The sequence below is a fragment of the Dama dama genome, chromosome 19, assembly GCF_033118175.1.
Source record: "Dama dama isolate Ldn47 chromosome 19, ASM3311817v1, whole genome shotgun sequence".
NCBI lineage: Eukaryota > Metazoa > Chordata > Mammalia > Artiodactyla > Cervidae > Dama > Dama dama.
In genome coordinates, this window is record NC_083699.1 from 76,185,719 (window position 1) to 76,201,126 (window position 15,408).

Below are 15,408 nucleotides of genomic sequence, written 5' to 3' on the forward strand. Positions count from 1 at the left end.
CATGTGCACACACAAGGGATCTCAGTGAATGTGTCACTTTTTTCTCAACATCGTGTAAGAATCTTTTTATTGGCATCCCCTCGGCACAGCCCTATAATGGTTGCCAGGATTGTGACCTCTCATGCTAGTTCGTCCATACAAATCCCATGATTTTCAACATGTACATTCCACAGTCTTCACAATTAAAAACAAATCAGTGCTGAGCACGCTTTAGGGGACATTACTGAACACATCTCTGATTACTTGCCTGTATGGAATTCCTAGAAATGGAACTCAGCCTTAGGGGCACCTGGGTGATCTCAGCACACGCTATAGGCAGCGCAGATGCAAGCCCACACTCCTCCTTTCCCACCAACTCTACGCCTTCTCATTATTTCAAAATATCCAATATATCAGTTTTCATTGTTTCTTTAAAAAACTTCATTTTTGGCATCAGGGTTAAAGAGGCCTTTATCCTGGGATTATTAATTCTCCGCCTATATTTTCTTCTGAGAAGTGGTACTTTCTTTGTACTTAATTTTAAACTTCCACTGATATTTGTTTTGGTGTCCCATGTTAAGTAAGGACAAATTTAATTTTCCCCAACTATGAAATGATTATCTCAGTCCCACTGATTGATAATGAAACTGACAAAGCCCAGAAATTTGAAGTGCCACATTGATCACAGGCCAAATGTATGTATTTGACTCTATTTCTGGGTTTTCCACTCTGTTTCCATCCTGTGATACTTACGTTTATATTCCGTTTCCAGAGCTATAATAAGTTATTGCAAAAAGTCTCCGCCTTCCTCTGAAGTTTTACATTTATTTTTTGCCTACTTTGGGAATTCCTCCTTCACTCTTCCAGGCAGATTCCCCACGGTCACAGTAAAGGAATGGACACACACGGATACTCTCAACAGCTGACCTTGAACAGCATGCATTTCTCCCATGAGGAAGGAGGTCCTTAACTTTGGTTCTCCCTGAGAAAGCTCCATGCACATACCTGAAATGTGTGTGATCCTCGAAGAATGCCTGCTCTCTCTGCAGGGCCTTGGCCAGGCTCAGTCGATTCTGTATGTCCTGCTGGCCACGGCACTTGACGATCATGTAGCCCTTCTTCAGGTGGAAGACCAGGTTTCTCACCACGTCCACGACCTTGTCTTCCGTGCCTTTGTCCACCAGATCAGGCTTTGTCAAGATTCCTGTGACCCAGAGACTCTGGTTACAGAATGTTCACATCTTCTCAGGGTGAGGAGTAAGGTCAGCTCCCCTCCTGGGGAGCGAGGTCCCCTGGCCCTGGGCTTGCTCCCATGCTGCTTGGGGCAGACAATGCAGCTCGCCTAGTGAAGGTGTGAGGCTCAACTCCTATGTGCTCCTTAAGTGCACTTCGCCCAGATCTTGGCTCTCACGCCAGAGAGATAGCAGCGTGTAATGGCCCGTTATGTTCCTCCTGACCAGCAGAGGGGTTCACTCATGTAGTGGGTCTCAAACTTCCCTGTGCATCTGAGCCACCTTAAGGCCCTGCTCCAGAGATTCTGATTCAGGAGATTCGGTGGGATCAAGGGACTTGCATTTCTAAAAATTCTTCAGTTAATATTGGTGCAGGTGGGGCCTGGCTCACACTTGGGAAAATAAGGGTCTGACCAGGATCAGCTAGGTCATTTGCAGGACCCACTGCAAAATGAAAATGCAAATGCCTGTTTAAACAAGTATTGAAGATGGCATCATCAGAACATTGTGCCGAGCAAGGACCCATCTGCACGTGAGCTCAGGATTAACTCTGAGGTTTACTGTGCCCACTTGGAGCTGCAGCCCTGGCTGAGAGAGTCTCATCCCAGGCAGGATGGGCAGCAGAACAAGCAAATAATGAGAACCTGCAGCTAAGGATGGTGGAGCAGAACGTGGAAGGGACTGACAGCATCACTGGTACACAGGTGAGCAGCCTCTGCCCACACTTCTTGTTAGGTGTGAAAATAAATTGCTGTTTGTTTCAGCCACTGTCCTCCAGCTCTCTGCTATTTACAGCCAAATGCATTTTTTCAAACATAACATTTTAACCCTTTTCACATGCACATTTCAGGTGTGTGAAACACTTTCATGTGGTTGGGCAACCTTGACTAGTGTTCATCTTCAAAACCTTTTCATCTTCCCCAGCTGAGACTCTGTAACCGCCACTTCCCTCACTTGACTTCCTGTCTATGAACCTGACCACACTAGGTCCCTCATATGAATGAGATCATGCAGTATTTGACCTTTGGCACTGGTTTATGTCATTGAGCACAATGTCTTCAAGGTGTCAGAATGTCCCTCCCTTTTAAGGTTGGATACTATCCCACTGTGGGCTTCACTGGTAGCTCAGCTGGTAAAGAATCTGCCCGCAATGCAGGAGACTCTGGTTTGAGTCCTGGGTTGGGAAGATCACCAGGCAAAGGGATAGGTTACCCACTGCAGTATTATTGGGATTCCCTGGTGGCTCAGATGGTAAAGAATCTGCCTGCAATATGGGATACCTGGGTTTGACCTGGGTTGGGAAGATTCCCCTGGAGGAGGGCATGACAGCACACTCCAGTATTCTTGCCCGGAGAATCCCCATGGACAGAGGAGCCTGGCGGGCTATAGCCCATGGGATCACAAAGAGTTGGCCATGACTGAGCGGCTAAGCACAGCACAGAACTATCCCATTGTATGGATACCTCACATCCTGTGTCTCCCCTCATCTTTCTGGGACACGTGAGTTTTGCTACATAAAATGCATTGTCAACTGATATAACTGTTTTCTGATTTTGCCCTGCCTCGGAACCCACCACACCTCTTATAAGCAGATAGACAAGGATTACGGGTCAACCCATGGCCAACAAGAGTCAATTGTGGCCCAAGAGTCATCTGGCCTCAATGGTTCTTGAATGGTTCGCATCTGCTGGGTGTCAGCCCCCACTCAGGTGTGCCAAGAAACACCCACTGGATTTAAAGGATGCTCTTCCACTGTCAAGCCACCTGCCATTTTCAGATTCTTCCCTGGTGGCTCAGACAATAAAGAATCTGCCTGCAGTGCAGGAGATTCAGGACACACGGGTTCAATCCTTGGGTCAGGAAGATCCTCTGGAGAAAGGAATGGCAATCCACTCCAGTATTCTTGCCTGGGAAATCCCAAGGACATAGGAGCTAGGAGAGCTACAGTCCATGGGGCCACAAAAAGTCAGACGTGACTGAGTGACTAACAATTTCACTCTTCTCACCTATGGTCCTATCTCCCTGGGGGTCCACCTCCTGGGCCATGCGCAGCGCCTCTGTGGTGGCGATGTCCACGTTAGCAGGGACCACCACCAAGTTGATGGTCTCCTGCCTAAGGATATACTTCCTGATGAGAGACTTGATCTGTAAGAAAATGAGAGGGTATGAGAGTTGAGACAGGTCCTGACCTTGTACTTGCTTCAGGCCTTCCAAGAACCAAACACAGAGAAATGAGCTGACAACACAAGTCAGAAAAACTACATTTTCTGAGGGAACACTGTGAGGTTTTAACTCGTGAATCATCTCCCAAGACCTCAAAGCTGAAGGTCACAATGAAAAACAAGATGCCAAAAGAATTGCTTGACTATTCCCTAAATCTTTAATCCACAGGGTGAGATTCACTGATACAGGAATATCATTATATTTGCTCCTAATACTCTCTCTTCCCACATAAAACTCCTTCCTAATGCATGCCAATTTAGATATGGCACAGAGTGTAACTAACTATAACCAAAAATGAGTCACTGCATAAAACACAAATAAAATGCTTTCCCAACTTTGCCTCTTCCCATAGAAGCTTCCATCCAACTTGGTGGAGTAATTTCGACTGATGCATGCTCCAAATTCCCCACCTCCCCATACCCACTCCTCAAGCTTGGTCCTGGACTCACTGATGCTCTAATGCAGCCCCTCCCCCACAAGACCTGGGCCAGGATGGAGCCTGAAGTTTCACCTGATATTCAATGTCGAGCGGCTGGTTGCCCACAGCAACCCTGGTGATGCCAGGAAGGTCTATCAGGGTCAGATCTGGGACATGAGGGGAGCTGACCTCCAGACTAATCAGCTCATGACTGATCCCCATGCCTTCCCCAGCGATGGCAATCTGGGCTAGAGAAGAGGAAAAAGAAAAACGGAATAGAGCTTGGGGTAGAATATCTCATTACAGTGAAGCCTCTGAAGGCAACATCCACCTGCTGTGATGGAAGGGTAAGGCATATTTGGAGCAGATTCATTTCCCTGAAACAAAAAGGGACATCAAAGGATAATCCCGTATGTGCATTGCCAGTGGCCAGAATAGTCTACCGAGAGAACTAGCGAGAACACCTCTGTAGGTGACACCCATCTGAACCAGTCTTAACCTGGCAGAGCAGGTAATTTCTTCCTGGTGCCACACCTAAATGCCTCCCATTGATATACTAGGAATTTAACAAAGAGGTAAATGAAAACAAATAAAAATAAATGGTGACTCCTAAAACATGACCTGGAAAGTTATGGGTAGTGGTACATGCTTGTTTTGAGCAAGCTGAGCATTAGTCGTTGATATTCCACTAAGAGATTTAATTCTGTTCCTTCCTCCTTAATAATGAAAATTTCAAGATAGGAATTTATTGCACCAAATTTTTAGCTAATACCACTTGACCACTTTGTACATCCAGAACGTCTTTTTGGTATGCTTTATGTAAGTCAAGAATGTAGAAGGAAATAATAGTAACACTGGTATATGTACCACAATCTGCTAATTCTGCATTACCCACCTCCAAATCCACTTCCCAGAGATGCGGTCATATAAAATTGTCTGGCCCATGGGATAGATGTGAAGATGCCATGTGCAACTTCCAGAAAATATGCTTAAGACAGGGATAGGCCATTTGCCAATGACTAACTGGCAGGAATGGGCACTTGACTAAATGATGAAGGGGCCTTGGGAGCAGAGGCCACACAGTGTAGGAATGAGACAGAAGTCTGGTTCATACCCTGGGAACCCTTACATCAGCTCTGAGAGAAATAAAACTGATGTTGTTTAAACCACTGTGTTAGTAACTTGTTTGCACAAATGCCTTCTTATGCCTTCCCATCTCCATATGGATGCTGCTTTATAGAAAGAATGCCACTTCTCCCATCAAAAGAGTTTGCTTCTTGAAATTGGACTTGAGTGCATTAATTTCTTTGGGTAACAGGATGTTACAAAATGTATTCCAGTAGACACTGAAGGGTGCTTACACATCAGAGCTTCGAACTCAGGTCTCTTGGTACTTGGAAACCTTCTACCACCATGTTAAAAAGCCCAACCCAGTCACCTTTGGGGGACAGGCCACTGTCAGACCATGGGAAGGTCTGGTCATTCCAGTCGAGGATTGGGTTGGTACCTGAGGTCATCCTAGACTGTTGGCCCCAGCCAAATCATCCTAGAGGAAAAGAACTGCCCAGCTGATCCTTTGAATCACAGGAAATAAACTGTTCCAAGCCATTAGGCTTTGAGATTGTTTTGTTACACACCAAGGACTAACTGATACACGCTAATTTTGCATTTTCTGCAGGCAACCTAATCCCAACAAACACACAATAACATCTTCATAACATTATTTTTGCACAACATCCAATAAATGGTAGTTAGTGCTTCCACTTTAATAGAGTCAAATTCATTCTTTCCTACTGCTGGGTATCAGTTCATACCATTTTTGTATCTCCCCCAAATGATTAGAACTTAATTATGTGACACACTAGGAAGAAATTAAAGTCAATAAGGAAAAATTGCTTACTCATCTCACTCACACGCAGCAGCAACTGAGTGTATCACTACTTTGTCCCTATCTACATCAAGCGTTAATTTTTTCTTTTCAGATGTTTCAAATTGATACAGTAATCTATGTGCTGTGCATTTACTGAGACCTGCCATATATTATTCTAAGCTGGGATTATTCAAGCACACGAATCCCACTCTTGGAAGAAAAAGACTTCCAGTTCTGAACAGGATTCAGTGATGTTCCAGTCAGCATTTTGGAAAGCTGGTTAACAGGTGAAGGTGTTCCCTGGCTCCACACCCTGACATCAGATCTGTGGAGTGGGGAGGCCTTTGAATAAAGGACAAATACTCCATATTTGAAGACAAGCTTCAAAATTCACATTATGCTCAGATACATACTTACATACTAAGTAGTAAATTACTGAGGTCAGATTCTGTCCAAAGCACTGGTCTTAATGAGAGTAACAAAAGAGAAAATACAAGAGAGCTGGGGTCCTGATGGAGGGAAGGGAAGGTTCCTGAGGGATCAGAACAGGCCTAGAAAGGGGACAGTGGGGACAGTGACAGGCAGACCCCCATCTATTTCACCTGATTGACCAGATATTCAAATAGGCAATGAAGAACAAACATGGGACACTTACCTTCACTGATTTCCTTTTCCACCCGTGAAGCATCTGAAATCTCAATCTCTCTGTCCAGGAAGCTGACTTTGCCTTTCCACTCGCCTTCATTCCCATGTTTTTTCAGCCTCAGCACGAGAGGACATCTTGTAACAATACCTAGGAAACCACTACTCATCAGGTCTATACTCTGCTGCTAACAGTCCTATATGGTGGTCTTTGACCAGTGGTTCTTAAATTTGTGTATAATCATCTGGGAGGCTCCTAAAACTGCAAACTCCCTGTTCTCACCCTTTGACTCTCTGAGGCATGCTATCTGGGGTGACTCATGAATGTGCATCTAGAATGTACATTTCAGATGGAGTTTGACTTGAAATCCCCTACTTTAGATCTCTTGCTTCACCCCAGTGTTTTCCATCAGCCCAGGTGGTTCACTGCAGTGGGAAACCCCAGACTTCTGCAAACATCCTCCACCATCCCCCAGAAGACATAAAGAGAAGACAGCCATCGGTAAGCGGAGGACACAGCCCTCAGGAGAAACCAACCCTGGTAATACCTTGATCTTGGGCTTCTAGCCTCCCAAAATTTGAGAAGTAAACTTCTATTGTTTAAGCCCAAGTCTGAGGTCCTCTGTTACTGCAGCCTGAGCTAACCAAAACAGAAGGCAAGTGCTTACCGCTGCCCCTGGGGAGGGCGACCCCAGACAGAGCCTCCAGCACGGAGCTCTTGCCCGAGCTCTGGTCCCCGATGACGGCGATGGCGGGCAGGGCCAGGTCCTGCTCCACGCCCAGGGCCCGCAGGGAATCAATGAGGTCAATGCAGGGCCGCACCTTCTCCTCGTATTGGCTGTACAGGTTGCTCTTGGACTCCTGGAAGAGGCAGAATGGGAGATCTCTATCATAGCCTGCAGGTCACGTTCCATCAAAGATGTACAACTTCAATCATCCTAATGTATACAAGTGATGAGAGCTCCCCAATCAAGAGAATGAGGGTAAAACAGAAATAAATATTTGAAGAAACAATAGCTAAAATGTCCTAAAACTTGGTGAAAACTGTTAACCCAAAGATCCCCAAAGCTCAATGAGCCCAGAGCAAAGGAAACATAAAGTACCTATATCAAGGCACCCTATAGTCAAATTGGTCAAAATCAGTGATAATGACAGAATGCCAGCCAGAAAATGACATGTTATGTACAGAGGAACAAACATGAGATTTATAGCATATTTCTCAGTAGAAACTATGCAAATGAGAAGACAGTATAGCAACTTTGTTAAAGTACTGAGAAAAATCATCAACCTAAAATTTTCTACTCAGAAAAAAATATCTTTGGACTTTTCTGGATGTACAAAAATGAATGAATTCATCACTAGCAGACCTGCACTACAGGAAATGTTTACGATGCCCTTCAGGCCAAAGGAAAATGATACTGAATGGACATTTTAATCTACACCAAGGAATTTACACCAGAAATGGTGACTACTATATTTTTTTATTACTTAAATATCTTTAAAAGACATTTGGCCATTTCAATAAGAATAACAATGTAATGTGGGGGTTTAAAATATTGATAAAATAAAAACTCATGACAAAAATGGCATGAAGGCTGGGAGGAGAGAAATGGACACATATTATCATAAGGTTCTTATATTATATATGAAATAATATATTACTACTTGAAGGTAAACTTGATAAATTAAAGACATAATATATTCCCTAAAATAGTTTTACTCAATAAACCAACAAAGGAGATAAAACGAAATCATAAAAAACTTGGTTAATTCAAAAGAAAGCAGAAAAAGAGAAAATGAAGAATAGGGCAAATAGAAAACAAATAACAAAATGATCTTTCCAAGTCCAATTATATTAACAATCACAGTAAATCTAAATAGTCTAAATACTCCTAGAATAGTCAAATGACTTTGAAAAAGAAAAGAGTTGGAGGGTTAACATGACCTGATTTCCATAATTATTATTAAAGCTGTGGTAACCAATTTTCTTTAGGATTGATTGGTTTGATCTCCTTGCAGTCCAAGGGACTCTCAAGAGGTTTCACCAGCAACAAATTTCAAAAGCATCAGTTCCTCACCTCCCTTTACCCTTCCCAAATTACTATTGGCAATTCCTTCTCCTCTCCTCTGTCCTGCCCACTTGTCCTTGTATCCACACCAAGTTCAAGCTCTCTCCTCTACTGCAAAGTCTTGAATAAAATCTTCCCCACTATTTTTAAACAAGTGTCCTGTGTGAGTTTTCTCAATAATGACACTTAAGAAAGGTTTGGAGCTTGAATCCCCAGGGAAAGCCTGCTGGTGGCTATGCACATACTTGGCTGTACCTTCATACCCTCAGTGGCCTCTTAGCCCTCCTTATGGGTTCTTTTTGTTTTCATTTCTTTATATCACCCATTCCCAAGAGTTTATAAAACATGAACAATAATTAGCCAAAATGCATGTGCCAACCACCTGGGTTAAGAAAACACATATTCCCTGTACTTGAGATATTTCACCCACCCCTCCCCAGGTACCTTCCTCCTAAAACCCCTTTACCTCTAGAGGGTCCCTCTATTTCCAGGTTTATGATAACTATGTCCTTGCTCTTCATTTGTTTTACCACCCACCCATCTTTCCCTAAAAAATACATGGCTTATGGTTGCCTGGATCTTTATATAAATGGAATGGTACAGTATATTTCTTCTGTGACCTGATTCTAGGGAATTCACCACTGTCTATTTATTGTTATTTACTTTTTTTTTTGGCCATGCCATGTGGCTTGCAGGGGATCTTAGTCCCCCAACCACAGATTGAATCCAAGCTATGGCAGTTAAATTGTTGAGCCCGAACCATACAGCCACCAGCCACACCATTGTTTTTTTAGACCCAGCCATCATGATACCTGGAAGTCTAGCTCATTACTTTTCACTGCTGTGTGGAATTCTGCTGCATACCACAATCTATGTATGCATTCCACTACTCATGGGCACTTGTGTTATTTCTGGTTTTGCTTATAAAAAGTGCTGTACAAACATGGCAAAATGCATCTCAAACTTCAGCACAAAGAAAAATCACCTAGAAGGCTTGTAGAAACACAGATGGTAGGCCCCACCCCTGAAATTTCTAGTTCACTAGGTCTGGGGAAGGATGTGCGAGGGTGATAGTTTGCATTTCAAACTTCCCCAGAGATATTGATGCTGCTTCTCTGGGGATCATACTCTGAGAACCAAGGTCAACACCTAGAAGTGGAATTTCTGGGTCTTAAGATACACCTTGTTCAACCTGGCCAGAAAGGCCAAGGGCCAAGCTACAGTCACCTGATACGAAGAATCAACTCACTGGAAAAGATTCTGAGGCTGGGAAAGATTGAAGGCTAAAGGAGAAGAGTTTGGCAGAGGATGAGATGGTTAGATAGCATCACCGACTCAATGGACATGAGTTTAACTCTGGGAGACGGAAGACAGAGGAGCCTGGCATGCTACAGTCCATGGGGTTTCAAAGGACACAACTTAGCAACTGAATAACAAAAACAACAACATTCACACATGTGGGTGTGAGCATTATGAGTTCCTACTGCCCTATACCTTGCCAGTTACAGCCAGGCAAGAGACAACAGTTATATCATGGTGCTGGAAAGATGGGTGAATTTCTTATTTTTCTGTGTCCTTCGGTGTAGTTTATAATATTGTTTAAAATACTGTTAACCACTGATTATGAAAATGGAGTCAATTGGAAAGAAGCTGAAGATCCACGGGTCAATTGCTTTAAAACATATGACAGCAATAAACTGAGCTAGTTCTAAGTGCCCAGCCTCAAACTCCTCTCAGCAGCTGCACAAAGTAAATACTCTTATTTTCATTTTAGAAATGGAAAACCAGGCTTCTAAAAGGAGGAGTAATCACCCAAGATCTTACAACTGCAAGTGTCAGCAGTGGAATCAAATTTAGGTTGAATTGATTCCAGAAGCCAAGTTTGGTTCCCACCAAAAATATGTCTCATTCCTGGGAGAAAAAACACCACACGTCTTCACTGTCGGGGTGTCAGGAAGCATTTAACAAAAGGCTTCCTGTGTGCTGTTTTGGATCTGTCAGGAACCCTCTGGCCCTTATTGATTCTTGAATATTCAGGAATTGAGGAGAGGCACGCCTTTCCCGGGGCTGAGGAATCCAGGCATTTCTCATTACAGTGTAAGTACCCTCTTCCTTCTTATGAAAAGTTGATCGTTTGCAACTCTCTCTTTGATAGGGATCATCTTGTGTTTTGTAAGTCTGGAATTTTAATCTTTGTCTTGGCTGAGAATAACCACCTTGTAAGACAGTATATATGCCCAGGCCATGTTGATTAAAACACCTTTGCTCCATCAGAGCTTTGGTCCCCGTGTCTTTCTTTCTTCCTTTCTTTCTCTCTCTATCTCTCTATTTCTGGCTAATTCCTTGAAGCGCGGAGGCCCGCTGAGCTCACTTTCTTGCCCGGGCTTCTAAGATCCTCTCGAGAAGGCGCACTGTGCCTTCACCCACTCGAGAGGGCGCCTGGTGCCTACGTGCAGCATCGCGAGCCCTAAGAGCAGGACTCTATTTGGCTTTCCACGTAAACCAGGGATATCAGCCTCTTTCTCTCTCTTACTTTCTTACCGTCGACCCGGGACCAGCAGGTTCCGGTCCATTAAAGGACCAACAAATTATCAGCCTCTTTCTCTCTCTTACTTTCTTATCGTCGACTCCAGACCACCAGGTTCCGGTCCATTAAAGGACCAACAAGTGGCGCCCAGAAACAGGGACTTGGTACATGTGGCTTCAGATGGAGTGACCCCCAGGGCCTATTGAGGCCAGTAAGTATTAAGACACGGGTCAATTGGCTGGAAAGCCCCCTCACTTTTCTGCTTTACTTCAGCACTTATTTAAAGTTCAGGGATTTTCAGTTTCATGCCAGAGAACAGAGGCTTGCCTTCAGACAGTGGTTGAATGTAACCCTTGGTTCCCTAATGAAGGTATTGCCGATAGATTTCTGGCCCCTATGGGCTCTCATTGAAACTGTGAGTCTGCCATTCCAAGGTAATTCTAGCCCTCCTGATATTTGGCAACAGGCAGAACACTTATTACATGAATATAAATTAGACAATGATACCTTAAAAAGACCCAATTAGAACAACAAAAGATATTTCAAGATTTTCCTACCAACCGTGGCCCAGTTGCTCCAAGTGCTCCTCCCCTGCCGGAGGGCACATATCCCAAAGTCTCTCCCTCGATAAAACCTAATGATTTTGGCAACAACTCCCTTAAGACACCTTTTAACATTAAAACCGACAACACCTTTCTGAAGAACAATAATCTACCCCCTTTGCGACAGAGGCTCTCTGAATTGCTGGCTTTGCAATCACAAGTCTCTGAAGTCGATGGTTTTTCTGCCTTTCCAGTTTTAAGAAATGCTGATGCTCAAGGGCAGATAATACCTCAATATGAAGGTATTAACCTTTTTCACATGCAACAAATGAAAAAGGCTGTAACTATGTATGGCTCACATTTGCCTTTTACTAGAGAGATTCTAAATGCTCTGGCATCTTCTATTGGAAACTTTATTCCCTATGATTGGCAAATTTTAATAAAAGTTCTCCTTAAACCAGGAGAATATCTTCAATGGACAATGTGGTTTCAAGATATAGCCAGAGATCAAGCTAACAAAAATGCTCGCGCTGGCGCTCCCCAAAATCAAATTACTTTTGAGATGCTAACTGGCACCGGACAATTTGACGCTATAGAAGCTCAAATACGATGCCCTCCTTTGTTGCATGATCAATTAAAAACAGTGGCCCTTGAAGCTTGGGATCGAATTACTCCTCAGGGGGAGCCTACAGGTAGCTACACTAAAATATTGCAGGGACCTAATGAAAAGTATGCCAATTTCTTAGCTAGATTAGAAACTGCTATTTCCCGTACAGTAACTAGAGAAGAAGCTAAAAGGCAACTAGAAAAATTACTTGCTTATGAAAATGCAAACCAGGAATGTCAAAGGGCTATAGCCCCAATTTGTGAGACAGGGACTATTTTTGATTATTTAAAGGCTTGTCACAATATAGAATCAGAAACTCAAAAGATGCAAATGCTAGCTGAAACAATGGTTGCTGCCTTAAGAATAGGAAAATAATGGATGTTACACATGTGGAGATAAGTACCATTTAAAAAGAGGCTGCCCTAAGAAAACTTAAAAAAAAAAAAACCTCCAAAAAATCTGCCCTTGCTGCCGTAGAGAAATGCATTGGGCCAAAGAGTGTAAATTTAAATTTGATATTGAAGGAAAACCTATTCCGGGAAACTCCAAGCAGGAGACCGACAGGTCCTCTTCAACAAAAACCAGGGGCAAATTCCATCTTTTCCCTCAAACCCTCAACATCCGGCAGTGCTGCCCTCGATAGACCAGCCCTAAACTCCTTTACCCTTAAGCAGCCCCCTCTAGAATACCTACTGGACTTTTTGGGCCCCTACCCCCATAAGCCTTCTGTCTTTTACTTGGCAGATCTAGTTTGACTTAACAGGCAGGAAGGCCAGGGGTCTCCAAATGGAAAAAATAGGCTGCAAGTGTCAGACATTTTTATCTATCTTAAGCAGAAAGAAGAAACTAGCGATTTTTTTTTTTCTCTATACAAATTTAAAAATCGCTTTCTCTTAAAATACTGTGTTGCCATAATGACACCTGGTTTCACTTGAAGTTAACTATTCTCAAACCCTGAGTTAACCAATGCATTTTTCTTATGGAAATGTTTGTCTTAAGCTATGTTAATGTGCATTTACTCCAGACTCTGTCTTCAAGTTGGTTCTGCCTAAGACTCAGAACAGACTTGAAAAACCGGTATGTTTTACTCATGCAAATGTTCTCTTAAGCTATGTTAATGAAACTACATTTGCTTGAAAACCTGCCTTTCTTCAATATTCATGTCAATCATTTTGTGGCCCCGGACAACTCACCTGGTGCTAAGGTTATCTCAAAATGCATGTTGTGGGTGAGGGGCCTGGTGCTGTTCTCTTCAGTTTTGAGACATTTCCTTTCTCTAATTAAGCAGACTGCTGGTAGTTATATGACATCTGGCCAAAGACTAACAAGGGGGCACTCTTTCTGCCCCCTTCTGATGCCTATGTCAAAAGCTTTCTCTATCTCCTTTATACTTTAATAAAACTTTATTACAAATAAATCTCAATTTGAGAACACATTACAAACTTCAACTGATTTCTAATTAGCTGTTCTAAAATATTTTGGAGAAATATCATTTCATTATCCTTCTGGTAAGCTATGGAATTTTCTTCAAAAACTTTGAATTTATTATTTCTCACATTTCTTTTATAAAGATGGGACTAAAAATGCCAAAACTCCATTCTGGTCTCTTAAAAAATATAAAGTATTTTATACTAAATTTCATTCTGCTCAACAAAATAAATCATATGCTCTTATTCAAGTTATTTGCCTATATCCTTACCCCATTAATATAGTCTCTGATTCTATATATTCAGTTTTTGTATTAAAAAATATAGAAACCTCCACCATAAACTCCTAGTTCTATTAAAATAGACAATGACCCTGCCTATATTTCTAGACATTTTAAACAATTTTTATGATCTTTTTCTATTAAACATATTACAGGTATTCCTTATAATCCACAGGCACAAGGCATAGTCAAACGAGCACATCACACACTAAAGTTAAAAATAAAAAAAATTTTTAAAGGCAGAATACACAGGAACACTACTGTCTTCCTTATCCAAAGCAGACTTTACTAGATTCCAACATATTTTCTAAACTCATAATTATTGTTAATACAGCTCTATTTGTTTTAAATTTTTTAAACCTACCACAGGGAAATATTTTAACAAGAGCAGAAAGACATTTCGAGGAATTGAAGGACATTTCTCTTCCTCTGCCCATCTGGGACCAAGACGGGTTCAGTAAACAATAGAAATCTGGGAAATTAATCTCACAGGGAAAGGGATATGCTTGTATTTCCCCAGGTGGATCCAACAAATTTTTCCTCAGAAAATTCGACCCAAGGGGGCCCCCGACATTCAAAATGGAGACGAAACAAGAACTCCAGGAGGAAGAAATTCCAATACAGGCCATGGCGGCTCTAAAGATCTCCAGAAAGCACTGCCCTTGGAGACATCAATCCTATGATATCCCCCCTTGGGGACAAATAAAAACCCTCACTAATCAAGTTAAGAATCTGATTTCTTGTAAATGGGTTGAATGCCCCAACCAAAAGACAAAGACTGGCTGAATGGATACAAAAACAAGACCCCTATATATGCTGTCTACAAGAGACCCACCTCAAAGCAAGGGACACATACAGACTGAAAGTGAAGGGCTGGAAAAAAATACTCCATGCAAACCGAGACCAAAAGAAAGCAGGACTCGCAATACTTATATCAGATAAAATAGACTTCAAAATAAAGGCTGTGAAAAGAGACAAAGAAGGACACTACATAATGATCAAAGGATCAATCCAAGAAGAAGATATAACAATTATAAATATATATGCCCTCAACATAGGAGCACCGCAATATGTAAGGCAAATGCTAACAAGAATGAAGAGGGAAATTAACAATAACACAATAATAGTGGGAGACTTTAATACCCTACTCACACTTATGGACAGATCAACTAAACAGAAAATTAACAAGGAAACACAAACTTTAAATGACACAATGGTCCAGCTATACCTAATTGATATCTATAGGACATTTCACCCCAAAACAATCAATTTCACCTTTTTCTCAAGTGCACATGGAATCTTCTCCAGAATAGATCACATCCTGGGCCATAAATCTTGCCTTGATAAATTCAAAAAAATTGAAATCATTCCAGTAATCTTTTCTGACCACAATGCAGTAAGATTAGATCTCAATTACAGGGAAAAAACTATTAAAAATTCCAACATATGGAGGCTAAATAACACGCTTCTGAATCACAAACAAATCATAGAAGAAATCAAAAAAGAAATCAAAATATGCATAGAAACGAATGAAAATGAAAAGACAACAACCCAAAACCTATGGGACACTGTAAAAGCAGTGCTAAGGGGA

The 15,408-nt window shown here is 42.1% G+C and overlaps 1 protein-coding gene across 2 annotated transcripts in view; it reads right to left on the bottom strand.

The window, feature by feature from the left end:
• The window catches only part of MX1 (MX dynamin like GTPase 1), a 46,459-nt gene that overhangs the window by 14,471 nt on the left and 16,580 nt on the right, over positions 1-15,408 (bottom strand). For both annotated transcript variants that reach the window (XM_061167548.1, XM_061167547.1), the window contains 5 exons: positions 7,033-7,225; positions 6,378-6,515; positions 3,946-4,100; positions 3,218-3,356; positions 985-1,183 (listed from right to left, as the gene is read on the bottom strand). In XM_061167548.1, the coding sequence (XP_061023531.1) occupies positions 985-1,183; positions 3,218-3,356; positions 3,946-4,100; positions 6,378-6,515; positions 7,033-7,225 (824 nt within the window). The remainder of the gene's footprint in view (positions 1-984; positions 1,184-3,217; positions 3,357-3,945; positions 4,101-6,377; positions 6,516-7,032; positions 7,226-15,408) is intronic.